Source organism: Chaetura pelagica, unplaced genomic scaffold (genome assembly GCF_000747805.2).
Source record: "Chaetura pelagica isolate M959 unplaced genomic scaffold, ChaPel_1.0 scaffold222, whole genome shotgun sequence".
Lineage (NCBI taxonomy): Eukaryota > Metazoa > Chordata > Aves > Apodiformes > Apodidae > Chaetura > Chaetura pelagica.
Window position 1 is genome coordinate 9446026 of NW_009952711.1, and position 25838 is coordinate 9471863.

The 25838-nt window shown below is 39.5% G+C and overlaps 1 protein-coding gene across 4 annotated transcripts; it reads left to right on the forward strand.

Annotated features, from left to right (window-relative positions):
• Positions 1–239: 239 nt before the first annotated feature.
• Positions 240–24122, forward strand: SH3GL3 (SH3-domain GRB2-like 3). 4 transcript variants are annotated; one of them, XM_009994481.1, is made up of 9 exons: positions 240–282; positions 8749–8822; positions 10097–10169; positions 11713–11856; positions 13088–13221; positions 14625–14783; positions 17419–17522; positions 18724–18851; positions 23331–24122. In XM_009994481.1, exons 2-9 carry the CDS (start codon positions 8814–8816, stop codon positions 23534–23536), a joined length of 957 nt encoding a protein of 318 aa, XP_009992783.1. In that variant the 5' UTR covers positions 240–282; positions 8749–8813; the 3' UTR covers positions 23537–24122. The 4 variants fall into 4 exon arrangements, with proteins under 4 accessions (XP_009992783.1, XP_009992784.1, XP_009992782.1 ...); XM_009994482.1 differs by lacking the exon at positions 240–282 and adding an exon at positions 22580–22590 and having other exon boundaries at positions 8757–8822; positions 18724–18878; positions 23345–24122; XM_009994483.1 differs by lacking the exon at positions 240–282 and adding an exon at positions 22580–22590 and having other exon boundaries at positions 8766–8822; positions 11713–11765; positions 13189–13221; positions 18724–18878; positions 23345–24122.
• The last annotated feature ends 1716 nt before the right edge of the window (positions 24123–25838 follow it).

The following is a 25838-nucleotide window of genomic DNA, read 5'->3' on the forward strand; positions in this document are numbered from 1 at the left end:
TTGGATTGTCTCTGTGAAGTGTGTCTAGATTGCCTCCTGAAAACCCTACATCTACAAGGAATTCTGTCGTTGCTCAGATGTTCCTGGATGAACCAGTGCTTGTAAGAGCTTTCCTGATCCTGGAATACATGCCTTGCACTTTTTGAGCTTCCTTTCTAAATAAAAGTAAGCTGCCACTTCTGAACCGTTGCCAGCTGCAGCAGCTCAGCAGCTGTGGCTGTTCAGTGGTAGCTGCAGGCCTTGTGTGCCATGATGTGAACGGGTGTATTTTCTTTCTGAGCATATGGGGAGTTTGGATGGGCTGAGTCCATTCCTGTTGATCCTGGCAGCTGTAGAGTTGACTGCAGTGGTCTCAGCTGGTTGCCTGGCTGGACTGCTCTACACTTTGGGTCATGCTCAGCTGTGAAACGTTTGCTCTGTGTGAGAAGGTAGATTTAATAAAGATAGACATAGATCTGCATGTGACCCATTATATATAGATATATAGATACTTGAAGCTGAGTTTGTGTGACACCAGCAGCTCACAGAACATCACCATGCAGGAATTGTGCATAATGGAGACACCCTCAGATTCCTACTTCCCAAGTCACGTTGCAAACATATTTCTCTTCTGTTCCTCTTTATCCTGTGTATCCTTTTATAACTTGGTTCATCTGTCTTCCTAAAAATAATCTGCTGTGATCTTGTTGCTCCTGTTTGTCTGAGAAGTTACAAGTAATGTAATAAAGGGTTCATAAATATTTGTGAGATAGGAATGTTCTTCATTAATGTAAACACTCTGTCAGTACTTTCTTGCATTTCTTTAAATTTATGTGATTCAGAGATCTTTTGGTACAAAAAGTGTGTTTTCCTTCTTTGAAAGCAAGACCTTGAGATCCCTGGTGTCCTTTGAATGTCCTGGAGTTTTCTTGTTATTCAAATGGAATTTCCTACCCAAATCTGTGCTCTGAAAATGAAAGCTCATTTTTTATGCTTATAAATTGTGTGATATTTTAAAAATGAGAAAATATTTAAGAAATGTTTTAATTATATTTGTCTTAGTTTGTCCTCAAATGTAACACATTTCTACATATACCTAAAATCCTCTATATTTTAAAAAAATGGAGACCTCTTTGGTATTTTGATTTTTGTTGGCCGCTGGGACAAGATTTGCTCTTGTGTTCATCAGGAATCTAGATGTAGGGCATGCCCTTTCCTTGCTCCAGGTAGTGTGAGCATAGTCATGAGCTGTTTTTGAAGTACAGATACATCCTGCAGTTCATACTTGATATTTCTACTTCCAATATCTGGGAACAGAGATTTTTGGTGGAATACCAGGATGTGAGTTCCTGTGGCCATGGATGTGTTGTGCTGGAGTTCTGGTTCAGCTGTTTGTGACGGGTAATGAATTACAAGAGAATTATCCAGTTGTATGCAACACTTAATTTGCCTCTGCATGTATATGAAAATGTGCTCTACCACAGGTACTGCCAGAAAGCTGTTTTCATTCTTATATCTGTAATATGATGATAATTTTAATCAGTGTTAATATCTCACATAAATTCCAAAATATGGTATTACATTTTATAACTATGCATAAACTATTAGCAAAAGAGAAAGCTTCACTTTCTTAAATGCCCATGTACAAGTGTTGTTGAATTCAGAGGTTTCATAGCACTCATGTAACCACGAGAGCAGTAACCAGGACTTGATGAACTTTTTCTTTAAAAAAGCAGTTCTGTCTGTTGCTATCAGAAATTTTTTTTACTGTTTCCCTGGGTACTTTGGAGAAATCCAGGCTTAGTAGAAGAGAATGTTTTAAAATATGCCATGTAAAGGTGATGACCCTTTGAGTTTGATACTGTGAGGTTCTGAGCACCCTGCTCTTAATCCAGCAAAGCAGTTAAGCACCTCGTGAAGTATGAACTTAAATGATTTGCTGGAGGTGAGCCAGAGTGTTCCATTTTGGCAAGACTGAGGCACAGGCACTTTGTAGTAGACCCCTTTATTTATTTTGGGGGGTGGAGTAAATCTTTTTTCTTTCAAGTACATGAGAGCAAGAATATTTTTGTTTTCTTTGAAAACACAGAGTGCTGAGGCAAGTAAAGAGTGCTTGCCATTATTTAGTGTTTAATCTCTACAATAGGAGGTTTGGATTTTTTCCAAAGCATGGGGATACTATGAGCTGTGTCAATATAATTGAACAGCTCCAAGTACTGGTAAGCTTTTATGTTTTGACTTTTACCCTCATTGATGTATTTTGTGGTGAAGCCTGAAAAAAATGTCTTTTTAGGTATGTATTTTCCATTTTCATTTGCAGATGATTTTTCCACTTTTAGTGGTTCTGATGTCCTTGCCCTTGCACAACCGTGTCTTGGGACACTCTTGGTGCAGGAGGAGAGACCTGAAGAGGTTGCCATTCTAAAACCTGGTTGGTTTCAGCATCCTCTGCAGCTGTTTCAGGGGCGAGATGCTGTGTTTATTTTGTCTTTTGTTTAGATCTGTGTTTGAAAATGTGCATCTTAGTTTAGTTTCTCAGTGTGGGGCAGTTCTTTTTCTTCTGAGCGCTCAGACCTTTGCTAGATCTCTCAAAGTCAGTCACAGGGGTGTCTGTAAGTTGCCCATTCATTTTGGATGCTCACCTAGTCTATAAAGCAGAGTACTTTTTTTTATTTTTAAGAATATTTGTCAATCACAAGGGCAGACTTTGTGCAGATGGCTTTGCCAGTGTGTACTTCTTTAATGCCATAAAGATGTGCAAAGATACGAAACATGAAGTAAGCTGTGTTGTACCTTCAATTTCTTGGTAGGCTGCAATATATGATATAGTAGTAACTTCATTTTTAAGTGTGGGACTTGGCAATCTATATGAAATACAGCAATCAGGAAAGAGGAAAACCAGGTATTATACATAGCATTGTAGCAGAATGCAGAAGCACAAAGCAGAGAATTACAGACATTTGAAGTTAAACTACTTTTTGATCTAGAAGACAGGCTGCCATCTTGGGTCTCTGATCTGATGGAGCAGCCTAGAAAAGGACAAAGCAGAAAATCTCACTCCCCTCAGGAGGCTGAGCACTGCAAGGAAATTCTGCTGTAGCCAGAAGACATCCTGCCAGCCACCTTATTCTTCCCGTTGTTCATGACAGACTTTAATAAGATTCTTCAGAAAGCTGTTAGTATTGTCACATTGCATTAAATCCTCTATACATAATAATAATTTAGCATCAAACAAAACAACTACCTGGCTGTGGGGCAATAATTCGAAGTTTAATGATTTATTAGGAGAAACATAACTATTATACATTAACCATACTGGAAACGTAGTATTTTGTACTAAATACTAAGTGTTTAAAGATCTCTCTTAATGTGTTTGTGCAGTTTGGCCCAGTTATGTTTCTGTGGGAAATGTAGTCATATAGTTATATTATTTCCTGGCTTTCTATATCTTAAATTTTGGATGAATCTGTTATTTTTCCCAGTTGATTGCTTTTTTCCTTGTTAGAGAGAGGGGAAATACATGTAATGTATTTTCATAGCTCTGGCTTTTTTTTCTTAAAAGATTTTTCCTAAAATCTAGGTTTTGCCTCCATGGGTTTGGCATTGTACATATTTATGACAAATGTAGACATTTCCATCCCATTAAAGTTTCAACAGATAATTTCAGCAGATACTTCTTCAGGACAAAATGAATGCTGTTTCTGAGTGAAGAGTCATTAAATGCTCTTAAGTCTTCAATAGAATATGATACCTTTTCTTCAGTCATTAAAAAGTATTTCATGATTTCTCAGCCAGTTATGAACAGGAGTTTTACTGGCCAGTTAAAGACTTCCTCAACTTTTTTAACAGTAGCTGAATAAAACCAAACAACTGTGATGGTTCTATCCAGTTAAGGACTGTTGCAAGGGAAAGCCAAACAAGTGAATCAGAAGGTCAGAGCCTGTGTGCAAGTATTGGCTGGCAAGAATCCTATTGACTTGTACTATACCCAGTGGATATATTAAAAATAGGGTAATTGTTTTGAGAGTTTTATCAGCTCTCTGTTGCTCTGGGATATTTTTGGCAGTTTCTGATGTTCACTAACCTTCCTTAGTGAAATACGAAGAAGTATTGCAATTAGTGAATATGATTTACCAGACATCATTAAAAAGACAACAATTTCTGAAGCTCATTTTTATAATCCATATGAGAATGGAGAAACATAGAATTCCTGTGCAATAAGGGTAAATCTCAACATACTTAAAATAAAAGTACTGAAAAATTACATGAAAGCTGGAGGCTTTTCTAGCTTAGGTTTAGTGAGCTGAAGCTTTTAGTTTAAACTCTAGACAGTTTGTGTGCTGTCTTTATGCTTCATGACAACAGAAGAAATCACAAGAAAGTTGCAGTATCTCAAATCAGAGTAACAAAGAACTAGTGTAAGAAGAAAAAAGTCAATATTAGGTTTATGGAAAAATTGCTTTCTCGGAGTATTTCGTGGTGTATAAATCCCTTAGCAGATACAGTTTTACTCTTTTAAAACTGTATAACAAAATTGCAGTTTGCATTTTGAACAGTAGCTGAATATACATCATTCAAATAGAAAGGGCAATATCTGAAGGGGTTTCTTTCAAAACTAATTTGATTTCTTCCAGTTTCATTTTCCCAGAAGATTCTACATAAACCCACCAGAGACTTCTAGACTGTCTATAATACAATGCCATATTTAATTTTTCAGTATTAAAAAGAACAGTAGGATCTAGGAAGAATTTACAAGCAAGGAGTGTGCAAACTGCAGGATTTCCCCAGGTAAAAAAAGGTCTACTATTATGTAGAGAGTTCAAGTTTTACAGTAAAAGGTAGTTTGCTATAGTATATAACTGCAAATGAGAGGTGATAATACAGTGGGTGATTTGCAACTGCTTTCTTGTTTGTATTTAGTGGTTCTTTTGTTTTCACCCTGCAAACTCTAATACACCAAGTGGTATGGAGGGAGTTGCACTGATGCCTGAGAAGAAGAAAACTTCTAATTTCTCAGTAATTCTTTGGCTGTAAACTTTGATCCAGACGAAATCTAGTTAGTTCCACCAGAAACAGGACTAATCAATGGCGGTGGTGACCCCAGTGGTAGCAACTGCATTTTTTCAGAGCCCCAAATTCTGGCTCTGGACCTGTCTAGTGAAAAGGTGCTGACTCCATGGCAACCAGATTCCAAGTTTGCAGATGAAGGATTCTTCCTGTACAAGCAATTTAAAGCTTCCTTGGAGTATATGCTGTATGTGATGGTAGCAGTTTTGCCTTTGATGAGCTGGCTCATAAAAACTCATAGATACTGCCACATAATTGCATATCCCCCCAGTTGGGCATGCTTCTATTCGAGTTCAAAGCACTTTGCAGCTTGATATAATGCATGTAAATGATGCTCAGCAAATAGTAGGAGAACAAAAACTGAGCAGCTGTTTCCTTTGTGCATTCATTTTCAATAATTAATTGTGTATCCTGTGACTTTTAATTGGGAGAGTGGTGATGCTAGTTTTACCACTCCTAAACTCACTATGATCAGAACAAAAGCTTTTATGTTCCTAAGCGTGAGAGTAGTAAAGCTGATCCCAATTATGCCAATATGAAGTAATCTGTAGTGGTGTAAAATTTAATTATAACTATTAGAACTTTTTACCAATTATTTTACGATCAGGAGCACAGACAGCTTGTAGGCTTTAAGGAGTCATTCTTTACTGTGCCTTTCTGAGCACTCAGGTAGTCTCTCCTTTGCAAAGGAAATTAGAGCTCAGAGCAAATGAAATTGAAAAGGCATCTCCTTGGGATAGAAATTACAGTTTCATTAATGCTTGCAAAGACACAGGAAAGTGTGTCAACAGTTTTGTCTTCTGGTCAGTGCTTTCACTCCTAGGTTTGGGTGTGTTAGGTTGTGTCAATCTCTGTATGAAACTGTGTCTGCAGGTCTGTGGCTGACTCTGTGTGCTTCCACTCACATATCATTGTAAATATAGTTTTGGGTAGCTCCAAAGGGCCCTCCAAAGCACATCTACTCTGGCCTCCTGCTATAGAAGCAGGTGCTGTTAGAACAGGATGCTCAGGGCCTTGTTCAGGCAAGGCTTGAATGTCTTCAAGTACTAGAGCTCTACATCTTGTCTGGGCAACCCAGTGTTTGACCACCCTCTTGGTGCTTTTTTTTTCCTTCTTTTTAAATTTCTTTTTTTAACAGATCTGAATTTCTTGTTTTCCAACTTGTGGCCATTCCTTCTTGTCCTTCCACAACATGCAAGCTCCATCTTTTCATATGCTCCCAGTAGCATCTAAGTTTTCCTTACTCCCTGGAGCTTCAGCAAGTCCAGAGATCCTGTTGCAAGGAGTGACTTAATATTACAGAGAATAATTTCTTTCTCTGTGAATGGCATCAAGTTTTATCCATTCAAAGCACAGTGAAGAGTTTTGCAACACTGAAAAAGAGATACCAAAACTCAAGATGGGTGGCAGCATTTGAGCAGATGTGCAAAGAGGGTGGGGAGGTCTGCAGCCTGGTGCTGAGCACGTGTCTGACAGTGCTGGGAGTGCAGCCTCACCAGGCAAGTGTAGGTGCCTGGATCAGCAGCTGCAATCCTGTCAAAACCAGCAGCAACACAGTATGTCTCAGGTTCAGGCTGTGATTCAAGGGAGGTATGTGTGACCATGTATGGCCATCAGTAAGCCAGGGAGAGCTGAGGGATGCCAGTGGGTGAATTGTTGAAAACATACCAGCTTCCAGTGTATCTGGTGAGAAATTGCATTTTTCAGACTATCTTTGTCAGCCTTCCAATAAGCCAGTGGAGTGTGTTTTTTCTCTCTGTTGTTATTGTTAGTGTGTGAACTTTCTATCCATCCACTCATGGTTCTTGTTACAACATTCAGATCTGTTCTCTGCAAGTGTAGGACATTTTGTTATTTTAGTCATTTGGTGCAGTTATTTATTACTAATTATGCTTTCACAGTTGAGCAATCGTGTTACTTCATTGCATTTATCCTTCACCAACATGTACACGGATTATTTGTGATGAGACAGCTATGGGTTGCTACTGAATGTAGATTTTGCAGCTTCAGTCTGAGAAGGATAATTCCCCCACTGCATTCAGCCTTTGAAAAGGGACCACAGATCTGTTCATTGCTTGCTGGAAAAAGAGAACATGTTTGAAGCTGTGGAAAATGGCCTTGATTATTTTAGGAACTAACATTGCATGGAAAGGAGACAGAAACTGCCAGTGTAAGGAAGGTGCACAATTCCTGATTTTCATGCACCTTTCTCCATCTGTGCTCAAGGGTGTCTGTGCAGAGACTGGGACAGTGTCCCCCTCCATGTGTGGCCTCAGGTTGCTTCTCTCTGTGATATCTTGCAGCAGCAGGATGATGACCCACAGGAGCTCAGTGGTACTTGGGCTTCTCCATCTCTGCTTTATCTGCTCTTGTGCTTCTGAAAGAAAGATAACCTTGACAAGCTTGTGGGCTGCTTGTCCTATTAAGCATAAAGACTGCAAATACTATATTAAAGCCAATAGAAATAATTAGCAGTATGGCTCTCTTTGAACTCACATTTTCCCTTAAGCAGGTCTGTTCTTTTTGGCTGTGTGGTGGCTGTGACACTGATGCAAGGTCAGCCAGCAGGGAGCTCCCAGCTCTGCTGCATTGGCTCCTCGCTGCTTTTGGGTAGGGCACTGTGCTCCCCCCACACCTGGGGGTGCAGGCTGGGACCAGGAGGAGGGAACCACTGCACTAGCAAGGGCCCTGACCCATTTGCAGCTCATGCAAGTCTCCAAGGCCCTTCTAATTCAGTGAGATGAATTCCCTTATAGAAGGTGCTGAGGACAAACAAAATGCCTTAATGGGAGTGAGTTTGGGCAGCACCTGCAGTTAGTAGCTGGGCCTGGATTTTACATTATGCTGTTACAGAGAACAGAGAAATGCATAGCATTTTTGCAGGAATTACCCCAGGAATTTGTTTAATATTTGTCAAATATACATGAAACCATTTCTGTCTTTGTGGGGTGATGCTTTCAAAGGCTGTTTCCCACTGGGCAAGGATCTGGTTTTCTTTTTGTGCTGTTGCAGTGCAGGTACTGCAAGAAGCAGATAACTGAGTTCTGCTCAAGTGCTTATTCCTAGCTATGACTTTAGTGAGGATCAAACTCGAGTCTGACAGCCTGGAGTTTTTACACAAAAGTTGGCTGATGTTTCAGCCATCTTAAGGTTTACTGCAATCCTTGATTTAAAACTGGTGCTTTGAATCTTTGAAGAACATGTGGCATTTTTGTTTTCAGCTTCATAAGATGCTTAGTTACACAGGTGGGTCACAATGCAGCCCTTTTCATGACCCTGTTCCTTCCACAGAAGTGCACACAATTCCCAGCGGCAGGAATGGGAGTTGTATCCCTGAACCTAATGGCAAACACCACCAGAAGTACAGATCTGGAGAGACGTACTTGAAAGGGTTACTCTGGATTGATCTGCAGTCATACTCTGGTCCCCATGCCTGAAGTCTGCAGTGTAGCTTCTGCCTTTAGGGTGCAAATTGTTGAAGCATGAGAAATAATTTTTTGTTTGCTTGTTGTAAATTCCTATCAAGTATCTTTGTCTCTGGAAAAAAGTGCTTCACGTCTGAGACTCAGGTTACTTATCCCTTTCACAGTTGCTTCAAAAGGTTGCTGCATATTTTCTAACCTGAAATGGATACCTGTGACTTTAAAGATACTTACTCTGTAGTCAAATAATAATGCAATTTTTTGTTTAATTTTATATTTTGACAGTTGTTCAGTGAAAAAATAAGTGGAGCAGAAGGAACAAAGTTAGATGAAGAATTTCAAGAGATGGAAAGGGTAAGGACAGTATCATGTTTTTCAACATTAAGCTATTGCAAAATAAAAAATGTTTTATATTTCAAGTGATAGAATCATATTGTAGTTTTATCTGGGGACACACACCCCACCATGTGCTTCCCAACAGAAATATGTAAGGATGTCAGTTTATCCTTGAGCCTTGTCAGCTCAGCCAAGGGAGAGACATCCACAACATCTGAACAGAGGGAAAAGGTTCCACTGACAGCTCTTGACAGTGAAGGGAAACTCCTCCAAGAATGGTGCAGAGCATCAGGAGGGGCCTTTCTCCTCTGCCTGTGGGGGAGGTGGGAGACAAAAGTCTTCAGTGTTTCATCAGTCTTTGTAAATATCATGAAGCATTCCCATCTGATATTATTAATTACAAAAAATCTAGCTACTAGGGTTAAAATCTCTCTTGATACAAAATTGCATTCATAGTTTGAATCCATATTTGGAAATTTTTATGAACTGTTGTGAAAACTGAGATGTTTGCTGTCTACTGAAGAGTTTTATTGCAAAATAAACAATGTTACTGCCAGTTTTTGCTTTTTCAGCTTTTATGTACTTTTTTGATTGCTCTTGTCTTTCTGTGTATTTTTTAATTTTAATAGTGGACCTAGGTCACAGCTTTTATTGTTGGCAGATTGAGGAAAAAGAGTTGCATGACTTGTTTTTTGGTTTGTTTTTTTTTTCAACATGCACTTTGGAATTTCTGATCTAAACAGGCTCTTAGATTTCAGTTTCTTTGATGACAGAATAATTATTTCCTTTCTCTGCATTAAAAGGGAAAAAATAATTTGCAGACCCTAAGGGAGGAAAGGGAAACAAACCAGAAATTTAATTTTTGTAGCTCTTTAGAAACTATTAAATAGGAAGACAGTGCAAACTTCTGCTTTAAATGGCCATGACACCAAGATTGTGAGGGATATGTTCTGTCTTTTTCACCTGTGGAGAAAAGCAGTCGTGGTAACAATTGTTTGACTGGCAGGAAATTTGTACTCTAGAATGTGTAAGCAGTAGTCAAGACTGATGGGCTGGAAAGCCCATATAAACCTATAAACCTTCTCTCCTTCCCAGTCTTACCTGCCAGTTAATATGTTTTTATATATGTCATAACTATGACATGGATTTTTACTTCAACCTACAGTACTTGCTTTATTTTAAATAAAAGTTAATAATCAGCTAGAATAGTTTATTATGTCTAATAAAATGGTAAACTTTCTAGTAATCTTAGTTGGGGTTTTTTTGCCAACTGTATTATCTTTCTTTTTCAGAAAATTGATGTTACCAATAAAGCTGTAGTGGAGCTTCTGTCCAAATCCACAGAGTATCTTCAGCCAAATCCAGGTAGGAAAGGAACAATAGGTGTTGGATTTAGCTGAACACTGTCTTCTTACTTGGAAATTCATCCTAAGTAATTAAAAGCTAATTAGGTCACAATCATCAGGCTTCTGAGTGTCCTTGAGAACTTACCCTGTGTGTTCAGTGCACAACTGTCAGGTTTATACTCAGTCTGGTCTGGGGTGTGTTCAACTTGCAGCTCACCATGCATCTGGTTTCCTGGGCCGTGTGTGTGGGCTGTCCATGTGTGACATATCCTGGACAGCTTGGGGCTGGGGTACAGCACGTGTGTTGGTGTTTGTGCTGGATTTCCCACAGTGGGATTCAGATCTCTCCCCTGAAGAGAATGCCAACCTATTTTATTTTCTTTTTCAGCAGATATCTAAAAAGCCATTGAGTGTAACTCATGGGCTGGTGCCACCAGTGGTGCTGGTGGTTAGGTAGCCCCGGGAGGTGGGCTCTTGCTGCGTGACCTGGTGTTTGAATGAGGTTTTGCATTTTCTGGACACTGCTCAGTCTTCGTGGGTTTTGGATCATCAGTGAATAGAGAGTTTTCAAATGCGTTTTAAGAAACAAGAAAGGAGACATGTTTACATATGCAGTCAGTCACAAAGTTTATCTGTTATGACCTTGATTACTGTCCAAACCAGCTGTTAGAAGAACCTTCACTTGTTAGAGAACTGTTTGACTGAACCCCTGTGTAGTCAGGTACCCCACTGCCTGCAGAGAGAGTGGCTCTTGTGGGTACCTTGTGAGATGCACATCCCTGAGGAAGTTTGATGGGTTACATCCTCATAAGGATGGTAGGACTTGGGCCTGTACTTAGCCCAGCTGTCATGTTCATGATGAAGCTGGTCACTATTGTCCACATTTCTCAGGAGTGCCCTGCTCATGGCTGCTGCTGTGTTGAAGAAGTTTTTGAGTGATAACAGTAAGGAGCGAAAAACTCTCAAAGGATCAACTCATGGTTCTGTCATGATACGTGCAAGATAGCAAGAAATTAATGTGTATGTACCAGGCCATTTTGCAGAATAAATTTCTGCTGTCTTGATTATTGGTACAGGGGAAAAAAAATAAGAAAAAAAAAACCCAAAAAACAAAAGAGGGGAGAAGTTCTGCAAAATTCTCACAAGCAAGAGAGGGGAGAGAGAGAGAGCTCATGACATTGGCTTGGGCTGTGCTTGTATGTGTTCTGCATTTGCCTTCTGCAGGACTTCTGATCAAGGAGTTCACAAGCAGGAGTGTTTAAGGGAATTTGAGTATTGGTGCATATCCACAGGAAGATGACAACCACTCCTGCTGTATATCTGCCTGTAGAAGTAATGCACATTCAGTTGGGAATAAAGAGCAGTTTCATGTGACTCATATTGTTGAATGGAATCTTATTTCCACTTTTGACTGTGAAGTGCTGGCAACAGAAAACTTAGGAATCTACAGACCAGCTTAGTGACTTGCTTCATGATGTTGCTTGTGAAATGATTCATTGCTTTAAATATATTAGTTTTAAAAGTGTTAGTAACTTTTGAATCTTTTTTTATGTCCTTCTTAGCATACAGAGCCAAGCTGGGAATGCTGAACACTATGTCAAAGATCAGAGGACAAGTTAAAACCACAGGCTATCCCCAGACAGAGGGACTCCTGGGAGACTGCATGATACGGTATGGCAGAGAGCTTGGCGATGATTCTATGTTTGGTGAGTTTGTGTATCTCCTCTGGGAATATTTCAGCATAAAGTTCCTTGCAGAATATTACTTGGTGACATAACCCATGTAAATAGCTACTGCAGGTAAGAGGGCAAGTTAAGTACAGTGATCAGGGGGTGACTGATACCATTAATAAAAAATACTTCTGCATATTTGTCCACCCCTATTGCAAGTCGATTTGGTAGCTCTAGTACTGATGCTTCCCAGTGATTCATATTATTACCACAACCATTTTCATATCTAAGTTGTCAAACCTAACTGATTTAGGGTGATTCTCAGATGCACTGTATTTCTTTTAATCTTTAAATTAAAAAGGTTACCCTATATTTGAGAAGTCCTTTTGGATATGGCTGGGATCAGGAGAGAACAAGGGAGAAATACATGAGTAAAGGAGAATCCTGGTTTGGGAAGGGAAAGGGAACAAAGGGTAGTGGGAGTAGTATGGGCTGGGACTACATGCAGAAGCCAGTACAGAACTGGCTGGCTTTAATATGTGCTGTTGTTAATATCTGCAATTTACACAGTGGCTTGTTTTGAAATAATAACAGCTATGGTAGGTGTAGGAACCTTGCACTCGAGCCCAGGTAGGTACTGCCCAGGGAAAGATGCTGCTGATAGACACAGACTCATTTATTCTCCTCACAAAGAGTCAAGTGGCACAACTCATCTGTGAGCTGGATTTATCTGTGTTTTTGCAAAACCAGTGAGGAAAGAACATGTCAGTGTTCTGCCTACTGGTCATCACATGCTTAATAAAGGTATGCAGCTATGTTAAACAGGTAGATTTAAAGCAGCAGCAACAATTTGAGCCAAAATGAGGTTTGGAAGAAAAGCACTCTGCATGTGAGGACACTTTAAAACAGGATTGTGTGTTCAAAAAGTTACTCACTTTTTGCATATTTAATATTACTAAAGTTGTACAAATTCATCAGCTTGGTTTGCATTTCTCAAAGTGGAGAGGGTTTGTAACCTATATAAATATGATTAGGAAAGATGTTCTTTTTTTTTCCCCAGTGCCCTTCAGGGAAAGTACACTTCAGAACAGAAATTTTCCAGTTCTAGTGTTCTGTAGGGGACAAGAAGTGCATAGCCTGTGGTATTTTTTCACTCTTCAAGGGACTGCAGCAGATACAAATATACCTATTTGAAATAGCTGTTTCATAAGACAAATTTTCTGGTTTTACATATATTGTGATGTAAGTAGCCTATTCTTTACCATAGGCCTTGCACTACTGGATGCTGGTGAGAGTATGAAGCAAATGGCAGAGGTGAAGGACTCGCTTGATATTAATGTCAAACAAAATTTTATTGATCCTCTACAGTTATTGCAGGATAAGGATTTAAAAGAGATTGGGGTAAGTTTTCCAGGGTAAAGCTTCATTTATCAATAATTAGAGTCAATCAAACTCTGTTTCCTTGAGATGTTTTTATTGAAATCAAGGAGGTAAATAAATTTCACTGAGCTCAAGTTTGTCTAGCAAAACACTGATCAAATGTGCTTGAAATCAATGCCTGGCTATTTGTCACTTGTCTGACTTACTCAATTTGTTATGTTGCTTGTACATTTGGTACAAGAAGGATGGTGCAGAAAATTATATTCTGTATTTTTCTGCTATTTTATTTTAAACACATTTTTTATTAATTCTTATGAGCATGTGAGTGGGCTGTGATTTACTGTGGCTGATTTTCCTGCTGTGCTGGCTCTGGCAGTCTAAAGCTGTTTATAATGGAGAATGAATGTAACTGTTGAGAAAAGGCTATTCAGGGCAATCATAGAATGATCTGAAAGGTGCCATAGATGTTGAAGTGCCATATGCCACAGCAGGAAAAACATGGGAAGCTGAGGAACACATTTTTAACCTTAAGAGTTAACTTTTCAGTGCTTTTGTTTACACTGTGACAATTCAAAGAAAGCCAGGCAATCCCTGTCTGAGTCTGTTGCTTCCAATAGACTTGGATAATAGGCAAGTTAAAACCCCGATGAAATGCAGAAATGCAAGTTATTTTATTTGTTTACATGTAAATGGATGTGGAAAGCATAGCAAAAAGATGGTAATAACATCCTGATGTCTTTAGCTGTCTCCTATGATACATAACTGTTTTCAGCTGTAGTTCTTCTGGACTGATGAAAAGAAGTTGTTTGATATAAGCTCTAATGAGCATTTTGTTCTGTCACTTTGAGTCCATTTTCTGTAAGTCAGTCCCATGATTTTTGGCAACAGAAAAGCTTGTGTAGTTCTATCAGATAGAAGTGTCAAGTTGACACCTAGCAAGGAAAGTAAGAAAACAGGATTTGTTGGAGCACTGCTTATAGAATGAGAAGGGGAAAAAGCCCTTTAGCTTTCATATTGCAAATAATTCAAGAGGTAAAATTGAATGAAATGTAGCATATGGGGACACACATACTTACATTGCATCCTGCTTCTCATTTAGACAATTTGAGGTGTTGCACATTTAATGAAATATAAGAGTTGGATGTCTAAGGTTAGCAATTCAGGATAGCCAGTTCCCCAAGTGTTAACAAATGGCTCTTTATTTAAAGTCTATACAGCTTAAAATTTCATGCATGTATATGGTCCTAGACTTACCTGATGCTGTCTTAAATCAAAGGAATGGATTGGATAGGATGGACAGGATAATCTGATCCTTGTTTTCCTTTGATTCTGCTACATCCATAACTGAAATTTCCTTCAATCACAATGTATTTGTTTGGGCTTGTCCTATTTGGACCTTCTCATAAATGTTTTGTCTTATTTAGCATCATCTGAAGAAACTAGAAGGACGCCGTTTGGATTATGATTATAAAAAGAAGCGTCTTGGAAAGATACCAGATGAAGAAGTTAAACAAGCAGTAGAAAAATTTGAAGAGTCAAAGGAACTGGCTGAAAGAAGCATGTTCAATTTCTTAGAAAATGATGTAAGCATGTCCTGCATTTTATTTTATTTTGTTTTGCTGCAGCACATGCAGGAGGGCAGTGTGTGTGGGAGTGGATAATGCCAGTCCCATTCTTCACAGGAGGTAAGGTCTGCAAGCAGAAGGTGTTCCTCTTTCCTCTTCTTCTGTCAGAGAGGAACATAATACACAGCAGTAAATAGGAGAAGTTGAGAATTTAGGAATTTCTTTTGGAGATGCAGTGGCTCAGACAAGATCGTCACAGGGGTATAAAACAGTTTTATGATCTATGAGCAATGAACTATCTGAGAGTAGTGTGCAGTTTGATAAGTCAGAGGTAGAAGGCTGGGAGATGACTAGTTACAGACCTGCTGCTGAAACTATGAGCAGGGGTTTGTACTCCACTTTCTGAATTGTAGCTGGTTCTAGTCTAAACTTTGCTGCTGATTTGAAGTCTCTGTGTGATTCTGTCTCTGAAAATCATTATTATTTGGCTCTGAAAATTAATCAGAGTTTGTTTGTGGCTTGGGGTACCTAGATTTTGGCATATCTAAACACGTTTAGAAAGCAGTAAGTGCTGTTTTCTGTGAGCAAGCTGCAACAAGGAGGAGCTGTTAAGTGGGAACACTTAACTGCAAGCAACTTCTCCCCATGTGCACACCCATGTAACGACCACTTATAAACCAGCCTGTAGCTCCTAACCTGTTTGTGAGTGGGACTCGTGTTACAGCAGCGTGGAGGTCAGTGAGTCTCTTGCTGTTTCACTAGTGCACGTTGTATGAGGGCAGCAAAAAATGTAACATCCTCTATCAACAATTTCAGCACACTGTTCCACTGTAGGCTCTGCCAGTTGCTTGGTTGCAGTGTATGTGTTTTATAATTCTGTCTTCCAGAAGCAGCTGAGGAATGTTTCAGATAGTGTTTATCTCTAGTCAAAGGAGCAAACTAAGGATAAAACAGTAAATGGATTAAAACGGTTTAGCTGAGCCACTAGAGAGAAATAATGAGTTACACTTTCTTGTTAAACTAATTCTGCCATTGGGAGGGGGTGAACTGGATGTCCCTTTGATGTTTTTTCCATATCCACTTTCTATTGTTCCTGTTTAAAAAAACCTCTGTGCTCCTTCCTTTCCATTTTCCATGCTGACCCAGTCTGTAAGTCCTTCTCAAACTTCTCATTACAGCTTTGCTGTCTAACCCCAGACTGTCCTGCTGGGTTTGCAGAGATCTTAACTGCAATTGCTGCCTTCCCATCCTCTGCAATTCCCCACATCTCTCTTTCGTGATCTCCTTGACCTGCAATCTCTGGTTCCCAACCACCTTGCCAGATGCCTTCCCCAGACTAGGTCCTGATCCACATCTCAGGTTTTTGCACAGCTAGTTCCAGACCTCCCACATAGAAACGGTTGCATGCACTTCTTATCAGATCCATCTTTCTGCCTTTCCCACTCAGCCAGCCCCAGCCTCCTCTTGCTAAGTGGCTTTTAGTTCCTCAGGCTCTTCTGGCTCTTTCCCAGTATCTCTCTCTCTTCCCCTAATCCTCCATTCTATATCCCTCCTGGCTCTTAGTCATCTTGTTTGGACAGTCCTGGTACATCACTTTTCTCTGACCACCCTATCCAAACCCCAGACACTTTGTGTGTTGTCCCCAGCTGGTTTACATTACTCTGTTTTGACTGTGATGGAGTTGTAGCAGCTGTTGGTTTGGTTCTGTGCATTTCATTTCTGTAAGCTATGTGACAATGTTTGGCTCTTCTGGAATCCCAGCAGAATTTCTAATAATCTTTTTAACTGAGTAAAAGCAGACAAAATACAGCACAAAATTGTCATGGGTCCATAGAACATTTGCAGAAAGTTTACTCAGATATCTTCTTGTCATCCAATGTCTGAAGACATCATGATTGAATGGAAGCATGTCAGACTTCCTGGGGTCTGTCCTCCTAATGCTGTCATAAAGGAAGAGGACAAATAAGTATCTCTTACTGCTCCGTGCTCAGTACAGCTTGAGCTTTTCAGTGTGTGCTAGGGCAATGAGGTTATTTGTTATATCATGAAGAAAAATATTTTTATTTTTGTCTCCTTCACATTCTTTATCTCCTCAGCATCCATATTATTGAGTGATTGGCTGATACTTTTTAAATCCAAGTAGATAAATCATGTCTCATTTATTGGTTTAGAAATGCTGCCATCTAGTGAGGTAAGTCCATATCATGTCAGAACTGCAATTTGTAAACATTGCTAATAAACACTAATGGGACTGAGTCATAAGAGCTGTCACCTGGTAGTTTCTTCCAACATAGCTGATCTGAAAAGCCCCACTTTCACCTGCTAAGGAGTCATGTCCTTTTAACATGTTTCAGGCTTGGGTGTTGACAGACAGCTGGCTTGGAAGTTGAAAGCAGAAGGGGGTTTGCACACTGTGAAAGGAAATGACTCAAGGACCCAGCCCTGAGCTAGTGAACTAGAAGTTACACCTCAGTATTGTTCAGTTTCCAACTGGCAGTTTTTTTGATACAACCACATATGGTCTTTTTCAATAGCCCCCACAAGGTATCGTGGTCTTCTGAGATACCAAGTGTGTTTTGAATGATCTGTTCATTTATCCTTCAGCTGAATGCACTGCAGGCTCCTTAAAACTATTTTTCTCTCTATATTTCAGGTAGAACAAGTTAGCCAGTTGGCTGTGTTTGTAGAAGCAGCACTAGATTATCATAAACAATCCACAGAAATTTTGGAGGATCTGCAGAGCAAGCTGCAAAACCGGTAAGACTCAACCCATCAGAAATCTTTGAGCCTTTTCTTCAGCTGAGGTTCATGAATGTGAAAAGTCACAGAAGCAACAGGTCTTGTAGCACCATCTCCCAGATGCACGTTTGCTGTGCTCTGTGTGTTACTGGACTTGATTGCTTTAAACTGGTGCCACTTGGCAACTTATTGCTGCCTTCTAAGCCTTTAATGTAATGCAGGATCTGCCCAGTAAGCCTTGAGTGTGTGCACAATCTCTCACTCACACTTGTAGAGGTTAATCAGGGCAGCGTCCATTGGTTTGGAAGTTTATTTAAACCTGGATAATTGGAGTTGTGTTTTGGAGGCTCTGTGAAGAAGTTGGACTATTTTCAGTGAGAGTAAGGGGTATAAAAAATTCTGCAGCAGAGTAAGGAAATAGCCAGCTGGCTAGAACAGAGCTGTGGTGTAATGCACTTATGAAAAGGCCTGATATTTTGTGTCATCCTCAGAAGAAAAAAAATGCTGCTGTCATTAATTGGTTATAAGTTACTCAGAACCAGCAGAGAACGGGAGACCTGAAAGACTGGATTGTCATCATAGCACAGGCTGACATTGCAGTCATAGAGTCAAGATAACTGTTTTGGGCTATTCTGAGACCAGGGTGGATGTGGTGGCTGTGACAATTAGCACAGGGGTAGCCCTGTCTGTTAGATACCCTGCACCATCCCAGCTGGAGGGGCCAGTGAGACAAGGAGGTCTCGGCTGGGCCACATACACATATAGGAAAAGGTATGGAGGCAGTTGTGCTGACCAAATGGTTGGTTCCCATTTTCCCTAATAAATAGGCAATGTGGTGGGAAATGTAGTCCCGGGGCACTTCTGTCCTGGCTGGGTTTCTGCCTGTGTTATTTGCAGCTGAGCTTTCCAGAGGGTTCATTCCTGGAGCTTCTGCTGAGCTGAGTGGCTGCTGTGGGTGCTCAGCACTTGTCAGCCTCAGGCTCTGTCAGCAGGACCGAAGCATTAAATAACATAGGGACCTGCTAGAAATACTGCATGAGAATTGAGCAGCTTTCAGTGAATAAACCCACCCTGCCCCCTCAAAAAAAAGACCTGAAAACAAAACCAGCTGAAGGTTTTTTTCCCCACCTCTTAAACACCAAAAAACCTAACTCTGAGTGGAAGATCTGTAAGTATTTGTCCCTTCAAGTAAATCTCTTGTCACTCTTCTGTGTTCTAGAATAAATGTAGCATCTAGTCGGCCTAAACGTGAATTTAAGCCAAAGCCTGTAATAACAACAACTCTGGAAGTTGGTGATAATCAGCAGCACAATGGGATTGCCTACAGTTCTTCCGTAAAATCATCAGGTAAGTCTGTGGCCACAGAATTAACATGTCAGTAGATGCTTTGCCAGATTGCTGGTGAGGTGTTGCTTTGGCCATGAGAACCATGGATGCACGAGGCATCAGTAGCCATGCATCTCACTCCAGTTTGTTTCCCAGATTTGGAACTAGAATGGTGAAGCAGGATCCCTCACAAGTGTCTCACCCATCTGAAATTTAGATGTGGCATTCTGCTTGGTCCTTTAGGTTCTCTGTATTGCCACTGAGGGTGGGAGGAGAGAGAGACACTTGCATAAAACAGTTAATTTCTTGCAAAGACAGATGCCTAAGGTGGGTGTGTTAGATCATTCACTGTCTGGAGTATCTCCAGATGCTAATTTCTCTCCACAGTCTGAGAACAAAAATAATCAGTACAGGATCTTAACTATTAGCCATGTAAAATTCAGAGAGATTTCTTCCACCTTTACTAATTTAATTAACCTTTTTTACATTACTGTCCCCTGAAGTACGGATCCAAGTGTGTGCATTTATGAACTGAAGTGCTGAGGTACCTATTGGTGTGGGAGAAGGATCTCTTCCTTTTACTAGGCTCTGATTCCACAAAAAAACCCAAACAAACCCAACACCCAAACCAAATCAACTGTTGAAAGCCCTTGAAAGTCTGTGAATTAAAATTAGTAGGGTTATCCTACTCATTGAAATAGCTTTTCCTCATCTTATGAATAAGGAAAAAAAAAGGGAGTCAAAGATTTCCTTCTCTACTTGGCATGGTAGCTAAGATCTTCTTCCTAATCTTTTTATTTCCTCATGCTCCAATTTCTTCTTCCATTTAATCTTGTTCCTTTCTAGAGGTTGTTAGGAGAGAAATGAGAGAACTAAAGCTGCAATTTTATGCTCTTTCTGCTGTCTCTCTAATTTTCTTGCACTCCGCTACAAGATGAAGCTATTACACAAACCATACTGAAGGGGCTTTCCAACAGTTGTGCAGTATAAATCCACCCAGCAAGATCTTATCCCTTGATTTCTTCCTTTCGTGCTTCAGGCTGTTTGAGGGTGTGTTGGTGAAGCTTCCTGTGCCCAGAGACAGCCTCCTCTTTGTGCACTCCTCTCCAGTCAGACCACTGGTCCCTAAGACATGGGATGTAAGGACACATTTCATTCAAAGCACTGCAGATGTTTGCAGCAACCCGTAACTTTCTGGCTATTTTCACAGCACATCTGGATGAAAGTAGGAGAAACAGAGCAACCTTTATTAGGAGTTCAGCATAAAATTTTCTAGGCCTCTATCAATGACTTGTCAAGTTATGTAGGCTTAATTTTTTGTGCTTTGCACGTGCAGTGGAGAAAAGAGATTCAGATTCAGCATTTGTATATAAACTAGTGTGTCACACCAGAGATAAAACAGCACACGCATTACAGTGGTTTATCATTGCCATGAAGCAATTGATCCACGGTGTCCTTGTACACAGGGACATGTCCTTGTACATTTCTCTTCCTGTTTAAAATCAGAATAATGAAACAGACAATATTTTTGATCTGTGATTTAGAAATGTGAACCAGGCAGCTCTAAGCAAAATTGGTAAATGTTTTAGGGTCTTCATGTGATGGAGGATAGGAACATGATCATCCTCTTTGCTTAGAAAAGTAACCACTTCCTCCTACACAAACAACCTCTTTCAAGCCTAATTTCCCATGTTTACTCATTGACCCTAAAAAATGTAGACCTTTAATTATCTTGGTATTCAATGAACTCATGGAAATCAACAGGACAGTTTACAGTAACTGGTGCATCCAGCACAACAGCCACAATCCAGTTCTGACTGTTTAAATGGCTTTTCCTGTGTCTCACCATACTTTTTCAAGATAAGTATCAGCTTCTTGGAGCAGAAATAGTATTTTCCTTTGTATGATCCCTAACACATGGGGATTATTTACTTCTAATAGCTTGCACACATTTTCAAGGCTAGATTCACAGAAACATAATTTAAATGTTGTGAATTATTTGACTGCTTTGATTAAGTACAGATAACAAATCTGTGGTTTTGTTCTCATTCATTGTTATCCTTTTAATCAGCAGAAGCTCTGACCATCATCTGGCTCATTTTAGACCTCCCTTTAAATGCTGTGCTATATCATGCCTTCCATTCTTTTTGTCAGGTCTGACTATGATGTGAAATTCCAGCATGTGGCAGCCAGATTTGGTTGCCACATGCTGGAATTCAACAAAAGCATCTAAATGTTTACTCATTTCAGCTTTGAGGGAGACTTGGATTAATTATTTTAGCAAGCTTCCAGTTTGTGATTAGGGAAGTAGAATTTAGCTGCCACGTACGTACAACACGGTATAGAAGCCAGAGTAGGTGCAGGTATAAGCAGTAATTCCCTTTGGGGAATAAAACCAACCAACCAACAACACAAACCAGCATTGAATGGCTTCCTGGTTTCATCCTGAAACACTCTAGAAATCACAGACCAATTCTAGCTTAACCTGTGTTTGTGGTGGTTTTTTCCATTTGTGCTGTCCAGGTTTGAGTGGTCTGGTTTTAATGACAAGTCATCTTTGAACATGACAGTGAAGTGTGGCAGTTCAGCTCCACAACTGGAGAAATTAAGGAGGGATGCAGGTGTTGCAAAGCAACCAGCTCTTTTTGCAGAAAGGGAGAGTGCAATTTCTTCAGCTTAAATGTCTGCAACAGGAAAAGATGTGCAAGTATTTAATGGACAGAAAAAGGCTGGAATCATGTTGCCAACTCTGTGATGTTAAGCAGTGCATGTTGCAGGCTGTCAGGCAGGGCTGCCCCCGTTGCCTCTCTCAGGGAAGCTTTTTCTCCTTGGATTACATACAGTAGCAGCAGCTGCCTGGCTCTAATGAAGACTTTGACTGATCCTACAGCCTGGAGTGAAACCGGTTGTACTGGCCCTGACAATTATTTAAAAATCTTTCCAGGCTGCCAGAGATTTCTTTTCAGTTCTTTGGAGCTTAAAATGAACCAAATGTGATCCATCTTATATCAGGTACCTTACTGTCAGAAATGAACTGGCTTGCAATAATAAATTAGCCCCATCAGAGCAGCTGGTGAAAGCAAGGAACTTGGACAGTTATTCAGAGTGCTGCTGTCTGCTGCTGACAGTTCCAGGGAGCTGGTACCAGTTCTGCCTGGGCAAAGACTGATAATAACTCAGCAATTTTTGAACACAATCAGTCCATTTTTGTTGGGAAGCATAAATTATTTTTTTTTGACAGTTTCAGCAAAAATATGTCCAGAACCAGGCTTTCACCTGTGGCATTGGATTAGACCAGACATAATTTAGTTTGTTCTTGTAAAACTTTGTTACTGTCCTATGCCTTCCAGAGGCAGAGGACTAGTCCAGCTTTGGCACAGCAATGTTCTGGGCAGGTTTGCTCAGGGGTATCTCTGTGTTAACAGCTCTCCTCCGTTATTATTATATAGATATATAAAAAAAGGCTTTCTTCTATTGTTAAAAAGGATAAACCATACCCACAAAATGTAAAAGTAATTCCTACTTCTCAATTTTAACACCAAATATGACTCCAAATTGTATTATTGTCAATTAAAAAGATTATTACATCTGTTGTCACTAACTGATCACCAGAATAGTTGTCACCTGCTTTCCTTAAGACACTTCTCCTGATTTGTTAACTACAAAATGCATGAACAGTTACTTTTCAGCTACACATTCCCATGATTAGCAGACTGAAGTGCATTTTTGCATGGATTTGAACATCCCAGCTCTGATACCTGTCTTGCGTTACCAGTTGTGTCCAGATTTACCCAAACACTGTTATTCAAAGGGAGTAGCACGTGTGATGGCTGGGAGAGAGTCAGGGTTATTGGGGACCTGTTGCAAGTAAGACAACCCAAACAACTTAGTATTTAAGTGGTTTAATGTAAACACTGGGGTGTTCTAGAGTTCTTTGTCAAACCATAATGTGTTTTACTATTATTTACATGACAGCATATGAATTTTTTGTCTCCTACTCATCCTTTATAAATATATTTCAAATTGCCAGACTTTTACTTAGATTTGCTGTATATATTTTTAAAAATCTATTATAGCTGAACTTCATTTGAACCTCTGGCTAGTCCTTGGCCACAGAGCTAAGTTTTACAGTTGGAACATCAGATTACATTTTACTAGAATAAGTTACTGTTCATAAATATATTACATATATATCCACATAAAAAAACCTGAGCTAATTAACACCTCTTTGTGAAAGTATCTTTTAAAAAAGGTAACTGCTTGAACAAAGTTAACTTGATTCTTTCTTGTTACTTAATTTTTATTGGTTTTCTGCAAATGTACTATTACTATATTTGCATATGGTACCATTAATATTTTTAATAAGTAATGGAATGAAGATCTTCATAGCAGGACAAACACTGTAAGTCACATTTTTTTACCCATTGTTTTATGCTGAGGGGCTGGTGGGCTGCTGTGGGGCTTTACTAATAACAGGTTTTTTTTCTGTCACTGGGGCAGGTTCTTCAATGCAGATGGATCAGCCTTGCTGCCAAGCTCTCTATGACTTTGAGCCAGAAAATGAAGGCGAGCTTGGGTTCAAGGAAGGGGATGTCATAACTTTGACCAATCAGATTGATGAGAATTGGTATGAGGGGATGTTAAATGGAGAGTCTGGCTTCTTCCCCATTAATTATGTTGAAGTGATGGTTCCCTTGCCTCAGTGATTGTGTCATTCAAGCTGTGAACACGATTTCATGACTGAAATGGATTCACAAGTGTTCTGTCAGTGTGGCATTCTGTGAAAGCCTTGCTATTAGACTGACTTACTGACTTTTGTATGCATCTTTTGAAAGTGTATTTATTTTATATTCAAAACAATTTTACCTTCCCTGAGTCCATCAACCTGCAAAAAAACCCATACCCAGTTTTTTTGCTTTGTGCCTTGAAGATCACTGTATGAAGTGTTTACTGGTAGCTCACTGTTGCTCCAAAAATGCATTTCCTTGCTCTTATTGTACATTTTTTTTTTAGTCTTTGGCTGCAATGATTTTACTATTGAAAACCATTTCTAAATACTGTCAGTGAAGCTAACTGTAACCAGTTCCTGATTTACTGATGTCATTGAGCTCTTTTCATCTATCACACTGTAATTTATTGTGAGCAAGTTAATCTGTGGTTCATATGGTATGTTGACAAAAGGCAAAGTAGTTGTTGTCAATATTATGATGTTGTACTAAGTACAAGTTCTCAGCATTGAAAATTCCTATAGTTTACTGACCAAACTGAATAAATATTTCTGTGGGACAAGAAGAGTGGTTGCTGCTTCTATTCCTATAATTCTGGCGTTTGTTTTTGAGCTGGAAGTCATGTTTGCTAAATATATCAGCTTTCAGTGAAGAAAAAAATGCTATATAAAAAAATGCACAAAAGCTAAAGTTTTATGACACCTCAGCTACTGGAATTGTAATAATTTTGCCCTCTCCCTACTGATTATGTATTATTTGTAATGTCTTAAAATTTTCCTTCTAGCAGGAGAATAAGGGAAAAATTCCTTTGGACTAACTATAAACTATCCTAGCTCCAAAAGGTTTGTATAGAATTCTATTGAGATAAACAGGTGAGTATCAGTGGTAGCTACTGCAAGCAAATGCAAATTCAATACACTTTTTTTACTTATTTGAAGGAAATAGAGAAGGAGAAGAGGAGACAAGGTAGAGAGAAAGACATAATAAAAAACATGCCCAAAAATGAAGGAAAAACTTAGGCATCTTAAGTACTATCAAAATGAAGATAGAAGGATAACAGATAACCCAACTAATTCTGTTTTCCTTAGTAAATATAGGGGCAGTAATGACCAAAAAGCTCAGCAGCCCCAGAGGAACATCTAAGACTTTACACAACATTTTATGGGCAAACTGCCTTGAATCCAGCTTCAGCAAGATCCTGTACCGCTGCTCTTTCCTTTTAAGACTTGTACAACTATGAAAGAGTTAACTAGTGTAACTTAATTCCACCCATCCCTTTTTCTATCAAAAGGTTGCTTTTTAAATACTGAAGATGACTCTTAAATCAAAGTTCATAGCAGTTTAACTTTATTTGACAAACTGAGTGACAAACAGGACAGCATGGCATATTCCTGAAGGCTTCTAAACCTCCAGGGAATCTTCCCTAAAGCAAACACTTTTATTGCTTCAAAATCCTTTGAGCCACTCAAATAAGATAATGAACAATTTATTTTTTTTAACCTGCAAATACTAAACTCCAAGACTGCTTTTTAACTAATAAATATATTTTTCATGTATATAAAAAGTTTAAGAAATCAAGATAACTAGAGCAAGGTTGTAGCAGCATCCTTCTATGAGGGCCATCATGTATCAGAATTGAGATCTGCTAAAACACACGTATTAAACCAGCATCTAGTCTTGATGTCTTAAAGGTAGGATTTTCAAATAACTTACATTAATATAAGTAAAGCTTTATCTTAATAACTGCATCCTAACACAGAACAGGTCTTAAATTCAGAACTGAATACCTTGACAAGGCAAGAGGCAGACTAAAAATTCCAGCACTTGGAGAAATCCTCAGTTTTATCTGCTTCTCTCCCTTCAGCTGTTCCCCTCATGCTCTTAAAGAGAAATACTTTGTGGCTCATGAAAGCCCATTCTTTACCATAGAGCCAGCAGGTGAGCATTTTAGGAAAAAGAGGCTAAGAGTAACTGAATGCAGTGGCCCCAGAGGCTGACTGCCTGGTTTCTGAGGGTTATAAGTCAGGCTTTACCTGGATTACAGAGCTATAAAAGTTACAGTAAATTACATACTGGCCAAGAGACAGTATTCCCCCAACTGCCCTACTAGACATACACAAAGCAGCACTGCAGACTGCACAGAAATTTAGTACAGAAGGATTCTAAGAGCAGATATTTTTGATGCACCTTTTATTACAAACAATTACTGGTTTCTAGTTCCGATTTATATTTCAGTTGTTTTTCTAGTCCCATGGAAAGCTGGCTTGTTGGGGCCATCCAA

What these genes read in the sequence shown, in the direction of transcription:
- SH3GL3 (XM_009994482.1), top strand. An exon ending in GTATCTTCAGCCAAATCCAG is followed by an intron (nt 10,170 to 11,712) that starts GTAGGAAAGGAA and finishes TGTCCTTCTTAG; the next exon opens with CATACAGAGCCAAGCTGGGA. An exon ending in TCAATTTCTTAGAAAATGAT is followed by an intron (nt 14,784 to 17,418) that starts GTAAGCATGTCC and finishes TCTATATTTCAG; the next exon opens with GTAGAACAAGTTAGCCAGTT.